Source organism: Manis pentadactyla, chromosome 14, assembly GCF_030020395.1.
Source record: "Manis pentadactyla isolate mManPen7 chromosome 14, mManPen7.hap1, whole genome shotgun sequence".
Taxonomy (NCBI): domain Eukaryota; kingdom Metazoa; phylum Chordata; class Mammalia; order Pholidota; family Manidae; genus Manis; species Manis pentadactyla.
Genome location: NC_080032.1, coordinates 42,594,948 through 42,611,012, shown reverse-complemented (window position 1 = coordinate 42,611,012; position 16,065 = coordinate 42,594,948). Strand labels below are relative to the sequence as shown.

At 35.9% G+C, this 16,065-nt stretch overlaps 1 protein-coding gene across 3 annotated transcripts in view; it reads right to left on the bottom strand.

Annotated features, from left to right (window-relative positions):
* The window catches only part of TOP2B (DNA topoisomerase II beta), a 66,205-nt gene that overhangs the window by 27,847 nt on the left and 22,293 nt on the right, over positions 1–16,065 (bottom strand). For all 3 annotated transcript variants that reach the window (XM_036886164.2, XM_036886165.2, XM_057491947.1), the window contains 9 exons: positions 15,249–15,461; positions 6,078–6,251; positions 4,627–4,728; positions 4,409–4,546; positions 2,712–2,850; positions 2,238–2,395; positions 1,977–2,102; positions 947–1,057; positions 763–868 (listed from right to left, as the gene is read on the bottom strand). In XM_036886164.2, the coding sequence (XP_036742059.1) occupies positions 763–868; positions 947–1,057; positions 1,977–2,102; positions 2,238–2,395; positions 2,712–2,850; positions 4,409–4,546; positions 4,627–4,728; positions 6,078–6,251; positions 15,249–15,461 (1,267 nt within the window). The remainder of the gene's footprint in view (positions 1–762; positions 869–946; positions 1,058–1,976; positions 2,103–2,237; positions 2,396–2,711; positions 2,851–4,408; positions 4,547–4,626; positions 4,729–6,077; positions 6,252–15,248; positions 15,462–16,065) is intronic.

The window sequence follows — 16,065 nt, the reverse complement described above, 5'->3', positions numbered from 1 at the left end:
ATCAGGCTGGCAACATGTGTATCAACTGATCAATTTTAACAGACAAGGAAAGACAAACCAGATCTTATATGCCTCCCAACATAAGCATACAATGCCACCTATTAAATATTTTTGCCACATAAATCTAATCAAGCCTGATTTAACTACCAGTTAACAGAAAAAAAGAAGCAGAAAAACATACACAGGTATTGAAACTAGAGGGATAATTAGCAAAATCCAGAATGTGGGAAGTTATATAAAACAACTTTTTGAACAAATAAATTGTAAGGAAAAGAAAAGAGAAACAATATATTAAAATTTAAGAGATTTGTTAACCCAATGCAATGTGTGAACCTTGCTTGGATCCTCACTCTCAAAAAATAAACACTACAAAAATAAGTATTTTAATCAGGAGGATTTTAACATTAAATATTTAAGGTTATTGAGGAAAGGAATAACGCTGGTATTATGGACATTTAAAAAAAATCTTCTAGAGATACATACTAAAGTATTACAGAAACAATATAATGTCTGGAAGTTATTTCAAACAAGGTGGCAGTGAGAGTTTAGGTGAAATAAGACTGGCCACAAATCAGTGATTGTTGAAGTACATGGGAAGTCCATTTTATTACTTTCTCTACTTTGATAAAATTTTCTATAACCAAAATAGGTGTTTTTGAAGTCTAACAGAGATAAACTTTCAAAATACTCTATAATGCACTCATAAAAATAAATTTATAGCAGTAGTAACTTCACAAAATTTAAGTACTTTAAAATACAAACCTTTGTAGTATTTTATTTTCCATGCTTTCTGGTTTTCTATATGTTTTTTCCACTCATCAAATTCAGGAATACTGTAGAAGGAAAGTTCCTGCTTATTTTTGCTCGCCTTAAATAAAAAAAAAAAAATCGTTTTTCTGCTACCCTTTAAGACCATAGTATAAAAATATATTAATGTAAATAGTACCTTTACAATAGGAGTAATGAACTCTTCAAGAAAACCATGCTTCAAAAGTGATGGCCAGTTGTGATGGATGAAATTAATAAGCAGGCCTTTTATGTGAGAACCATCTTGATCCTAAATAAATGTTAGTGAAGAATGCTATAATAATTTTATGAAATAGAATTACTTATATAATAAATTTACAAATGTATGACTGCAGAACAGAGGCAAAACTCCACTCAAATTTTAGAACTGCATTTTACAAAACAGTAGATACTATTCTTGAGATAATCACAGTAAAGAATTTTTTCTTAAAATTCAAATGAAGAATATAGTTAGTGATAGACTGATCCCTCCTGTCATTATAAAACATACTATCATTATATCTGCTTACTGTTTACCCAGGTCTCATTAACGAATGATTAAAGAATAGAAATATATAAAACATGATGATAATGCCACATCACTGGGAAATGGAAGGAGACATACATGTAGTATTCACAAGTCTTCTTGACATAAAACTGCTAAATTTCTGCTTAAGACTATACAGATTTTCTGTTGAAGTTTTTCTCTATAAATGCTTTTAATTAGAGTACATAAGAGATAAGCAGTTGTATGAATATGAAATACCTTTTCAATTTTCTAATTCTTTCCTAATTACTACTATTTTACTATCCAAGTCCTCCTCGTTTTTGTGCACTGCATCTTATGCCATCATATGCAAATATTAACTATTATCCTACTGATTAACCTCACTTGTAAATTTTATAATTTCCTTCATGCTTATAGGTGGGCTCCAACCCCAAAATCCTACAGTGTGTTCTACTCTTATCACTATTATATTTTTAAATAACTAATCAAAAAGATAGTAACCCAATAAATAAGGTAATATAAAATGGGCTTCACACAAACTGTGCTATTTAAACAGTTTTCCCTCTGATATACAAGCACTCTCACTTTTACTATCTTGGAGCAAGTTTCATGAAACAAATAGCAAAAGGACACTCTGAAAAAGATGTAAGTTTTATTAATTCATGGCAACTTTTAAACCAACCTGATCAGTCATAATCATAATCTTTCCATAGCGTAAAGTTTTCAGAGATTCTGCATCATCATAACTTTTCTTGTATTGTAGACCAACTATTTTGATAATATTATTTATTTCTGCATTTTCCATGATCTGTGCAAGAAGGAAAAGTAATTTACAGCATTGAAATATATAAAAAGTGAGTAAGAATTTACATTTAAAATTCAACAATTTTAGTATTAAAATGTCATATATATGTGGTCACATATATATCTGGAGATTGTATACCTGTTTATGAGAAGCTTCCCGTACATTAAGAATTTTTCCCCTGAGTGGAAAGACTCCATATCTGTCTCGTCCAATCACACCTAATCCAGACACAGCCAGCGATTTGGCAGAGTCTCCCTCTGTTAGTATCAGTGTACACTCCAGGGAATGTTTGCCACCTGAAAAATTTTAAATGACATATATGCCCAATTCCTCAACTTTGCCAATGAGAAAAACAAGGTTAGAAAAATAATGATGATAGTGAAAGTCTATAAAAGTCATCTTACATTACACTCAGTATAAATATTAAACATATTTTATTGAATTTCCATACCCTAAAAATTTATAATATGTAGTGCATGTGGCAATTTTAATGAAGTGAAATTATACTCTGAACATAAAATCCTATAGTCTGCATGTGGAAAATGAAATTTTTTCTCTAACTAGATAAATAAAAATTTTAATCAAAATCTTAAAAAGAAATCTGTGTCTTACCAGCATCATTAGCATCATCCAGTTTGGGAATACCTTTGATTTTACTGTACTTTACTGACGAACACTTCTTGTTCAGCTGAGTTTGAGCCTTAAATTTCACCCAGTTCAGGATACTTTCTACAATGCCACAGTTAGAGGCCTAAAATCAAAGGAAAATGATATACAGACAAGCCAGAATTCATACACTTAGCTACAATTAACGTAATACTTGGAATCTATGCAGTTTTAAGGCGTAACAATTTTTTACTCTAATTACAGTAAAACTAACTTAGCTCTAACACATATAAAACCATTAAAAAGGGCAACTTCACTACATATGAAAAGATTCTATTAACTCCATGAGATAGATATACACAAAGCTTTTGTTACTAGCTGAGAAATTAAGTTTACTTGCTAGGAAACTATAGACACTGACATTTCAGATATCCCTCATAAAGCAGGAATTTTTCCACATTCACAAAAATGAGAATCTTGAGTTTGCTATGACAAAAAGTATTAACATGAAGGGGACATTAGGATAAACTCAAAAACATATAAATAGTCCCTTATTCTTTAAAAAGTTTGGATTTCAAAATTACAAATTGTGTATCACTCTGCAATGAATCAATATGTGGTAAGATGTCAATCCAAAAAGAGTGAAGCATCTCCAACTGGAGTTATTTATTTTTCATCAACCTGGCTAGTATAAAATAGTTTTCTGGTGTGTTTGAGATATAAAAAGAGGTGAACTACATTACAAAATCTAAACTTAACACACTAAAGTTTAAATCACTTCATAATGAATGTTGTTGGGACAGAAGTTTGAGAAAGTAGTAACACAGGGCCATTTGTATTCACAATTCATTATGACTAGATCCAAAAGAACTATTTCTATAGGCCTTATACTAGAACCTAAAAAACAACTTTTGTTTTGTTCATGAGAACCTACCTTTGAAATTCCAATAGTGGAATTTAATAAATATGTTTCCATCACAATTATACAATACTCCTCCACCAAACAATAAACTTCCAAACAGGCGGAGCTGTAATTTATTCATCTTTACATTCCCAGTGGAAACATATTTAGAGGCACTTTATACATTATTTAACATATGTATCTTGATGGCACACTGAACAAGGGAATTGAGGAAAATCTTGCTTATATGATCAGCAGATTATGATCAGCAACAGGACTAAGTTGAAATCTAAAATGTATTATTTTTTTTGTATTCCCACCCTGTTTCAGAAAGATTAAAATTGCCTAAATAGACATATACAAAGTAAAATGAAAATTTTTAAATATATAGAACATGACACATTTTGTCATGTATATAGTACAATTTAAAAAAAACCTGTATAAGTATAAAAATCAGTAGCTGAAGTTGAAATGAGTATGTTGAAATTAGTTGAATGAAAAGGTGAAATCAGGAGTCCTGTAAGGACCTGTGCATTTGTTAGCAGGAAATCTGGCTTTATAATGGCCAAGGCAAAGTTGAAAACACAATTAATTACATCTACTTGAACTCTTGGCAAAATAATCAACTATTTTCTGAAAACAGAGTCTATGCTTTGAATTTTTCAAAATAAAGCATATTTGTTTGTAGTATGTTAGTAGTCCACAGTTAATATAAACTAATCACAAATACAATAAATAAATTTTTAAAAACTACTTAGCTCTCAATAAAAACACACTGAAGAATAATATGAATTGTACTCACTGCTTTAAAAAATTTTTCTGACAGTTGACATTTGGACCCAAAACTTTTGGGCTGCAGAGTCATGTTTTCCTTAGTCTGAGAGTCGAAAGTTGGATTTTCAATAAGGCAATTAATAAAAACCCACATATGGTTTTTTACCTATTGGAAATATACCCAAAAAGAGTCAACATCAGAACTGATATTACTTAATTCAACAGACTACATAAAGCATCACTTACTTGAAATGGTTTCACTGATACACCAGCTTTATTCTTTTTCTTAACTACTTCAATCAGTTTACCAACAACTTGATCTACTACATAATCCACATGCCGTCCACCCTAAAAAGGAAAAAAAATTGAATCCAAAATCTTCTATAGTTAGGGTAGCAAAATACTTACATTTTTTTTCTAGAATGAGCATTCTTCACAACACCTTTGTGAAGTCGGTATTACTAACCCTGTTTTCCAGAGGCATAATATGAATCTCAGAATGGCAGAGTTGGTATTAAAATAAAGACTTTTGCCTTAAAGCCATTAGCCAACTCCATATAATTTAAGACAGAGTAAAAATCATAAAATTAAAAAAAAACATGTAAGTAAGAATGAATACTGGCATGGCAGTAGCATAGACATCACAGATTTAGGGACTATGACAGCCATGCCTGTTGTCCATCAATGTCTTTTTACTTTAGTGACAAACCTAAATTTGTGTTTTTAATTGGCAACATGCCCAATTATAAAGATTCACCAATGTAGACTTCCTTGCAGCTACACTAGCCATTTGACCCACTTCTAGCCAGAGATGTTAGCAGAGGTCTACAGGGTGGTGCTTCCCAGAAGAGATTTAGTTGGCATATGAATTTGCCCGAACCCATTTTCTCTCCCTAGAACTTGTAAATGAAGCACAGATGTGCAGCAGGCCTTTTAAAGACATGAGAATGATGCTAAGGGTGGCAGAAGAGAAAGCAAGGAAGAGCGTAGGTCCCTGATGACATTGTGGAGACATACTACCAAACTAATATTGCCTAACCCAATACTCCAGTTATAAGAGAAAAAAATAAAACCTTTACACTTTTATGTCACTGTATATTAGGTTTCTATTACATACAAAAAAAGTGCCATCATAAATGATGCTAGAGTATAAAAAACATAGAACATTAAAAAAAAAGTTAAAACTTAAGAATGACAAGGTGACAAATCACCACGTTAGCTTATTCCAAAGATACATGCTTATATTGCCTAATACTTTATTATGGTCAGTGGATAAATGCTTTTGGATGAAAATAATTTTATTTGGTTTTGAAATCCAAAACCAAAGAGAACAAGGTTCAAACTTCTCAAAATGGTAGATAACAAATGCTACAATCTGACCCCAAAACAGACTTGCCTCCTGTTTTTCTTTCTTTTACACTCTAAGCTCAGAACAGAGAATAAGAAATTTGCTATCATACTAAGTTTCATAAAATGTAAATGTGTTCAACTATAAACACTAATCGTATCAACTTAGTTCTCAGTGGATGTTTAAATAAATTCTACGACAGCTATTTCAAAGAAAATGAGCTTTGCTTTTCATAAGTCAATTTTGACTTCACAAGAGCAGATTTGGGGTTTTTGTTGTTATTGTTATTTTGTTTTTAATGAAGCATTGTTCTGTCACTGACTTGGAAACAAAGGATTAACATACATACTTTTGTTGTTGCAATACTATTTACAAAGCTGATTTGCTGGAACCCCTTTTCACTCAATGTGAGACAAACATCCCATCTTTCATTTGCAAGTTCATGAATGACTTTCAGAGCCACTCCAGTTTCATCCAATTTGTCCTTCACATAAAGATCTACATAACTGCGAAATCCATTTACCTATTAATTTGAAAAACAAAAGTAAGTTAATCTTATATTGGCAGCTCACCCAGGTGGCTGCAAATACTCTGATACTTTCATTTACCTTTTCACCACAGCACATGTTGATGCAAACCTTCATGACTTTCCCCTACTCTACTTCTTAATCCCAGCTCTTTAAAAAGGAATTCATTTCATATGTACTGGACAGAGAGGTTATGATGGGACAACTAGGCAGGCAAATTACTGTGAAATCTTTCAAAAGTTTAAGTTTTTAAATGAAAAAGTAGAATTCCAATTTGAGTTCAGACATTTAGAGGACTGAAATAAAGAAGATTCTGCCCTTACAAGAAAACAGCTAGTCAGACAACAAAATGGTTTTTCATGAACCCGCAAAATATTAAGATCACAGAACAGCTCGTCATCCTGAGTCTGAAGAGAGACAAGTGCCTGCAGGGATACACGAAATCTTACTAAGCTGTTTGCTTAACTGAGGCAGAAGCTGCCTAAGATCATATAAGCCGGCAGGAACATTAAACCAGAAATTTTGACAAACTGCTGTAGGGCAAGTAGTGGACTAGTGTGTGTGTGAAGCATGTGTGTGTTGCCATAAGGGATTTATGCAGCTTTTCCTCCAGGAACCCCAGTAGGTTCTGTCAGGGAAGTTAAGAGAGAATAACCCAGAACTCCTTCCCCACCCACCCTCCCCAACACACACACATGGTCCTGGCTGAAGGAGGAAAACAGCAGCCACTGGGAATTCCACCTAGTCCCATTTCCCTTACAAAAGAAAAAAAAAAAGCTTAATTTGCAGGGCAAGGATTCTAGAGAGCACTCACTGGTGAAAGATTACTGTATCACTGTTGCTGGAATAAAGTAACTCTGCCCAGACCCACCTCATCCCACACCAGTCTAAGTTTTTTTTAAAAAAGGATTATTCTGCAGAGTAAGAAGCCTGAAAGACAACACTGATGAATGCCTACTATGGCTAGGGGCAAAGAATAGACGGCAGAGGATAAAATCTCCACCTCTAGAGTAAGAGTAGAAATACCTGCAAAAGCCAAACCCGACACACAGGCCAACTGTGCCCCACAGTCTGAGACTTAAATCAGACATGAGTCTCTCCCACAACCTACCACCATGCTAACAGGCTTCCAATGGTAACAGTGGGTCTCAGCTGGAGGAGCTTCAAGAAACAGACCCTCCTTGAGGGACAGCTCAAAATGAGCCCACAGCAAAGAGAAAAGAAACACAGGAACTTGAAGTACCTGGTGCCCATAGCAACAAACCTCCATAGCAGTAACTACAGCAGTAAAGACCTGCAAACACAACCCGCATCCTATATAGATTAACACAGATCTCATACTAAAGCCTATTTACTCCATGTCTACTACCCTATACAACGTAGCTGATTTTCAACAAAAACTTACAACACATGCCAAAAGGCAAGAAAGAAGTCTGAAAAGACAAAGCAATAATCAGAACCAGACTCATATGTCACAGGTGTTTTCACTATCAGGCCATTTAAAATAACTATGACTCATATGTTAATGGCTCTAATGATAAAGGCAGACAACATCCACCTTTTAGCAAAGAGAGATGGAAGCTATTAAGAAAGAATTAAATAGAAATATTAGGAATCAAAAACACAGGAGATATGAAAAATGCTTTTGGCAGGCTCATTAATACACTTGACACAGTAGAGGGGAAAAAAATCAGATGAACTTGAAAATAGGGCAACAGAAATTAAATAAACTCAAACACAAGAGAAAACAGAGTGAATAATGCAGAGCAAAACATCAAGAGGTTGGGACCATACCAGATCATGTAACATAAGCACAACTGAATACCAAAAGGAAAAAGAACAGTGCCGAAGAAATATCTGAAGAAATAATGGACAAAATTTTTCCAAAATCAGTGACACACCAAACAACAGATCCAAGTGCAGAAAACACCAAACAGAACAAATGCAAACACCAAAAATAACCTCACATATACACCACCTAAGCACATCATATTCAAAAAACCAAAGACAAAGAGAAAATCTTTAAAGCAGCCAGTAGTAAAAGGATCACCTGTTCAAAAGAGGAAGATTATGAAATAGAGCAGACTTCTCAGCAGAAACCATACAAGCAAAAAGACAACAGAGACATCTTTAAGTATTAAAAAAAAAAAAAAAAAACTGTCAACCCATAATCCAATATCCAGTAGAATTCTATATTCTTTGAAAGTGAAGGGAAATAAAGATTTTCTCAAACAAAAACTGAGGCAATTTATTGCCAGATCTCCCCAACAAGAAATTTTCAAGGAAGATCTCCATGCAGAGGAATATGATTAGAACGAGAAATAAAAATCTACATTAAGAAATTAAGAGCACTGGAAATGGAATCAATGAAGGTAAAATATAATCCTTTATTGTATTTTTAATTGCTCTAAAAGATAACTGCTTAAAACATTAACAACATCACTAATTAAGGAAAAATTTCCGCCATGAATTTTTTCAAATATTTCTGCTGCTTTATTCTTTCTTTTGATGTATATAGCATATGCAAAAGTGAAACGTATGATGACAATGACACAATGGATGGAAGGAGAACCCGGGAATATACCATTATAAAGTCCTTTCACTAGACATGAAGTGATAAATTATTTGAGATGGACTCAAACCATTTACAGATGTATACTATAAATCCAAGACAATTATTAAAATGTTTTAAGAGATAATAATAATAAGTAAATAGAGGAGATTAAATGGAATCATTAAAAAACAAGTGCTCAATTAAAACCAGAGGAAGAAGAAATAAGAAACAAAGAACAAATAAAATGAATAAAAAAACAGCCAGCAGGGAGCCAAGATGGTGGCACAAGTAGAGCAGTGTAAATCTCCTCCCAAAACCACATATATTTTTAAAAATACAACAAATACAACTCTTCCTAAAAGAGAGACCAGAAGACACAGGACAACAGCCAGACTACATCCACACCTGCTAGAACCCAGCACCTTGCGAAGGGGGTAAGACACAAGCCGCGGCCTGGCGGAACCCAAGCGCCCTTCACCCCAGTTTCCGGCGGGAGGAGAGGAGTCGGACCGGGAAGGGAGAGGGAGCCCAGGACTGCTAAACACCAAGCCCTAGCCATCCGCACCAGAGCGCAGACACAGTGCATGCATGGGGTGCTGGAAACTAGGGAAACAGGACAGTAAGACCAGTGAGCGGGTCCCCGCAGCCGGCACCCCTGGGACAAAGAAAAGCGAGTGCTTTTTTAAAGTCTTAAAGGGACAGAGACCCCACAGCTGGACAGAAGCATCCCGGGACACTTAGCCCAGGAGCTGGAAATCCCGGGGAGCTCTGGAAACCCCAAACCCCTGGGCAGCAGGGCAGCTCAGAGGTCCCTCACGGAGATAAACAGCCTCCCGGCTGTTTCCCCTCCAACATGGCTCCACCATATCGGAGCGGCAGCACGAGGCAGGCCACACCCACAGCAACCGTGGAGCTAAATTCCATAGCGGGGGCAAAAATCAGAAGCCCTGTCTGCGTGCAGCTGCCCAGCACAAGCCACTAGAGGTCGCTGTTCTCCCAGGAGAGGAGGGCCACAAACCAGCAAGAAGGGACGTTCTCCCAGCCATCAATTGTGCCAGCTCCGCAAACTATCTCTACCGCCATGAAAAGGTAGAAAAATTTGATACAGATCAAAATTACAACCCCTAAGAAGGAGATAGACCTAACCAGTCTTCCTGAAAAAGAATTCAAAATAAAAATCATAAACATGCTGATGCAGCTACAGAGAAATATACAAGAGCTAAGGGATGATGTCCGGAGGGAGATTACAGAAGTGAAACAATCTCTGGAAGGATTTATAAGCAGAATGGATAAGATACAAGAGGCCATTGATAGAATACAAACCAGAGAACAGGAACGCATAGAAGCTGACGCAGAGAAAGATAAAAGGATCTCCAGGAATGAAACAATATTAAGAGATCTGTGTGACCAATCCAAAAGGAACAATATCCACATTATAGGGGTACCAGAAGAAGAAGAGAGGGAAAAAGGGATAGAAAGTGTCTTTGAAGAAATTATTGCTGAGAACTTCCCCAAACTGCGGGAGGAAATAGTTGCTCAGCCTACGGAAGCACACAGAACTCCCAAGACAAGGGACCCAAAGAGGAAAACACCAAGAGACATAATAATTAAAATGGCAAAGATCAAGGACAAGGACAGAGTTTTAAAGGCAGCCAGAGAGAGAAAAAAGGTCACCTACAAAGGAAAACCCATCAGGCTATCATCAGACTTCTCAACAGAAAACTTACAGGCCAGAAGAGAATGGCATGATATATTTAATGCAATGAAACAGGAGGGCCTTGAACAAAGGATACTGTATAGAGCACACGATTATCATTTAAATATGAAGGAGGGATTAAACAACTCCCAGACAAGCAAAACTTGAGGACATTTGCCTCCCAAAAACCACCTCTATAAGAGCACAGAACAAAACACCCAACATATGAAGAATGGAGGAGGAGGAATAAGAAGGGAGAGAAATAATCATCAGACTGTGTTTATACTAGCTCAATAACCGAGTTAAGTTAGACAGTAAGGTAGTAAAGAAGCTAACCTTGAACCTTTGGTAATCACAAATCTAAAGCCTGCAATGGCAATAAGTACATATCTTTCAATAATCACCCTAAATGTGAATGGACTGAATGCACCAATTAAAAGACACAAAGTAATAGAATGGATAAAAAAGCAAGACCCATCTATATGCTGCTTACAAGAGACTCACCTCAAACCCAAAGACGTGCACAGATTAAAAGTCAAGGGATGGAAAAAGATATTTCATGCAAACAATAGGGAGAAAAAAGCAGGTGTTGCAATACTAGTATCAGACAAAATAGACTTCAAAACAAAGAAAGTAACAAGAGAAAAAGAAGGATACTACATAATGATAAAGGGCTCAGTCCAACAAGAGGATATAACCATTATAAATATATATGCACCCAACACAGGAGCACCAATACATGTGAAACAAATACTAACAGAATTAAAGGAGGAAACAGAATGCAATGCATTCATTATGGGAGACTTTAACACACCATTCACTCCAAAGGACAGATCCATCAGACAGAAAAAAGTAAGGACACAGAGGCACTGAACACCACACTAGAACAGATGGACCTAACAGACATCTATAGAACTCTATATCCAAAAGCAACAGGATACACATTCTTCTCAAGTCTACATGGAACATTCTCCAGAATAGACCACATACTAGACCACAAAAAGAGCCTCAGTAAATTCAAAAAGACTGAAATCCTACCAACCAACTTTTCAGACCACAAAGATATAAAACTAGAAATAAATTGTACAAAGAAAGCAAAAAGGCTCACAAACACATGGAGGCTTAACAACATGCTCCTAAATAATCAATGGATCAATGACCAAATCAAAATGGACATCCAGCAATATATGGAAACAAATGACAACAACTACACAAAGCCCCAACTTCTGGGGACACAGCAAAAGCAGTCTAAAAGGAAAGTATATAGCAATCCAGGCATATTTAAAAAAGGAAGAACAAGCCCAAATGAATAGTCTAATGTCACAATTATCGAAATTGGAAAAAGAAGAACAAATGAGACCTAAGGTCAGCAGATGGAGGGACATAATAAAGACCAGAGAAGAAATAAATAAAATTGAGAAGAATAAAACAATAGAAAAAAATTCAATGAAACCAAGAGCTGGTTCTTCAAGAAAATAAACAAAATAGATAAGCCTCTAGCCAGACTTATTAAGAGAAAAAGAGAGTCAACACACATCAGAATCAGAAACGAGAAAGGAAAAATCACAACGAACCCCACAGAAATACAAAGAATTATTAGAGAATACTATGAAAACCTATATGCTAACAAGCTGGAAAACCTAGGAGAAATGGACAACTTCCTAGAAAAATACAACCTTCCAAGACTGACCCAGAAAGAAACAGAAAATCTAAACAGACCAATTACCTGCAACGAAATTGAAGCGGTAATCAAAAAACTATCCAAGAACAAAACCCCTGGGCAAGATGGATTCACCTCAGAATTTTATCAAACAGAGAAGACATAATACCCATTCTCCTTGAACTTTTCCAAAAAATAGAAGAGGAGGGAATACTCCCAAACTCATTCTATGAAGCCAACATCACCCTAATACTAAAACCAGGCAAAAACCCCACCACAAAAGAAAACTACAGACCAATATCCCTGATGAACATAGATGCAAAAATACTCCATATTAGCAAACCGAATTCAAAAATACATCAAAAGGATCATACACCATGACCAAGTGGGATTCATCCCAGAGACGCAAGGATGGTACAACATTCGAAAAATCCATCAACATCATCCACCACATCAACAAAAAGAAGGACAAAAACCAGGACAAAAACCACATGATCATCTCCATAGATGCTGAAAAAGCATTCAACAAAATTCAACATCCATTCTTGATAAAAACTCTCAACAAAATGGGCATAGAGGGCAAGTACCTCAACATAATAAAGGCCATATATGATAAACCCACAGCTAACATCATACTGAACAGCAAGAGGCTGAAAGCTTTCCCTCTGAGATCGGGAACAAGACAGGGATGCCCACTCTCTCCACTGTTATTCAACATAGTACTGGAGGTCCTAGCCAAGGCATTTAGAAAACCAAAGAAATACAAGGAATCCAGATTGGTAAAGAAGAAGTCAAACGGTCACTATTTGCAGATGACATGATATTGTACATAAAAAACCCTAAAGACTCCACTCCAAAACTACTAGAACTGATTATCGGAATTCAGCAAAGTTGCAGGATACAAAATTAACACACAGAAATCTGTGGCTTTCCTATACACTAACAATGAACTAATAGAAAGAGAAATCAGAAAAACAATTCCATTCACAATAGCATCAAAAAGAATAAAATACCTAGGAATAAACCTAACCAAGGAAGTGAAAGACCTATACCCTGAAAAGTACAAGACACTCTTAAGAGAAATTAAAGGGGACACTAACAAATGGAAACTCTTCCCATGCTCCCGGCTAGGAAGAATTAATATCGTCAAAATGGCCATCCTGCCCAAAGCAATATACAGATTCGATGCAATCCATATCAAATTACCAGCAGCATTCTTCAATGAACTGGAACAAATGGTTCAAAAATTCATATGGAAACACCAAAGACCCCGAATAGCCAAAGCAATCCTGAGAAGTAAGAATAAAGTGGGGGGGATCTCGCTCCCCAACTTCAAGCTCTACTACAAAGCCACAGTAATCAAGACAATTTGGTACTGGCACAAGAACAGAGCCACAGACCAGTGGAACAGAATAGAGACTCCAGACATTAACCCAAACATATATGGCCAATTAATATATGATAAAGGAGCCATGGACATACAATGGGGAAATGACAGTCTCTTCAACCGATGGTGCTGGCAAAACTGGATAGCTACATGTAAGAGAATAAAACTGGATCACTGTCTAACCCCATACACAAAAGTAAATTCGAAATGGATCAAAGACCTGAATGTAAGTCATGAAACCATAAAACTCTTAGAAAAAAACATAGGCAAAAATCTGATGGGCATAAACATGAGTGACTTCTTAATGAACATATCTCCCCAGGCAAGGAAACAAAAGCAAAAATGAGCAAGTGGACTATACCAAGCTAAAAAGCTTCTGTACAGCAAAGGACACCATCAATAGAACAAAAAGGTATCCTGCAGTATGGGAGAATATATTCATAAATGACAGATCCGATAAAGGGTTGACATCCAAAATATATAAAGAGCTCACACACCTCAACAAACAAAAAGCAAATAATCCAATTAAAAAATGGGCAGAGGAGCTGAATAGACAGTTCTCTAAAGAGGAAATCCAGATGGCCAACAGACACATGAAAAGATGCTCCACATCGCTTGACATCAGAGAAATGCAAATTAAAACCACAATGAGACATCACCTCACACCAGTAAGGATCGCCATCATCGAAAAGACAAACAACAACAAATGTTGATGAGGTTGTGGAGAAAGGGGAACCCTCCTACACTGCTGGTGGGAATGTAAATTAGTTCAACCATTGTGGAAAGCAGTATGGAGGTTCCTCAAAATGCTCAAAATGGAAATACCATTTGACCCAGGAATTCCACTTGTAGGAATTTACCCTAAGGATGCAGCACTCCAGTTTGAAAAAGACAGATGCACCCCTATGTTTATCACTGCACTATTTACAATAGCCAAGATATGGAAGCAACCTAAATGTCCATCAGTAGATGAATGGATAAAGAAGATATGGTACATATATACACAATGGAATATTACTCAGCCATAAGAAAAAAACAGATCCTACCATTTGCAACAACATGGATGGAGCTAGAGGGTATTATGCTCAGTGAAATAAGCCAGGAGGAGAAAGACAAGTACCAAATGATTTCACTCATATGTGGAGTATAAGAACAAAGGAAAACTGAAGGAACAAAACAGCAACAGAATCATAGAACCCAAGAATGGACTAACAGTTACCAAAGCGAAAGGGACTGGGGAGAATGGGTGGGAAGGGAGGGACAAGGGCGGGAAAAAAGAAAGGGGGCATTAAGATTAGCATGTATAGTGGTGGGGGGCAAGGGGAGGGCTGTGCAACACAGAGAAGACAAGTAGTGATTTTACAGCATCTTACTATGCTGATGGACAGTGACTGTGAAGGGGTATGTGGGGGGACTTGGTGAAGGGGGGAGCCTAGTAAACATAATGTTCTTCATGTAATTGTTGATTAATTATACCAAAATAATAAATAAATAAATAGATAATAATTTTTAAAAAACAGCTAGCAACATGGTAAATTTTAATCCAAATATACCAATAATCACTTTGAATGTGAATCACCTCAACATACCAGTTAAACGAAAGAGTTTATTAGATTAAATTTTAAAAGCAAGATCTAACTATGAGCTGTCTGCAAAAAGAAGTAACAAAGCATTAACTATTTTAGAAGACACTTACAGGCAACTTCTTTCCATTAAACATGACCTTGACCCCTTTGCATGAACCAGCCAAATCATAAGCTCTTCTGGTCATGAGAGCCACAATATCCTTGTCGAGTTTTTCCATCTTAAATTTGGACAAATCTGGTTGGAATGTTATGCACGTGTAATCTTCACCATCAAAATGTTTAATTTTGGCTTCAGAAGTCTTCATCATATTATTCATCCATGTCTTTAAAAGAAAAAATATTCACATAGTTCTATAATGCTTCTATATCTTATAATGAAAACTCATGAAATACTTATTTACCACAACTATATCCACTTTCCAGCTTCACAACAAATCAAATCAATCCTTGAAACTGATAATATTAAGGCTGAAAAAATTTTAACTACTACTACAACAGTCCCCCTTATCTACAGGGGATATGTTCCAGGACCCCTAGTGTATGCCTGTAATCACAGATAGTACCAAACTCTGAATATACTGTTTTCCCTATATGTACATACATACATATAAGATCTAATTTATAAACTAGGCACAGTAAGAGATTAACAATATAATTAGTAACAAAACAGAACAATTATAATATACTATCATAAAAGTCATGTGAATGTGGTCTAAGTATTGTACTGAACTCTTTTCTTCTTGTAACGATGTGAGATAGTAACATGCCTACATAGTGAGATAAAGTGAGGTGAATGATATAGACATTGTGACACAGTGTTAGGTTATTATTGACCTTCTGACAATATGTCAGGAGGATCACCTGCTTCTAGACCATGGTTGACCATGGGTAACTGAAACTGTTATGTGAAATCCTGGATAAGCAGGG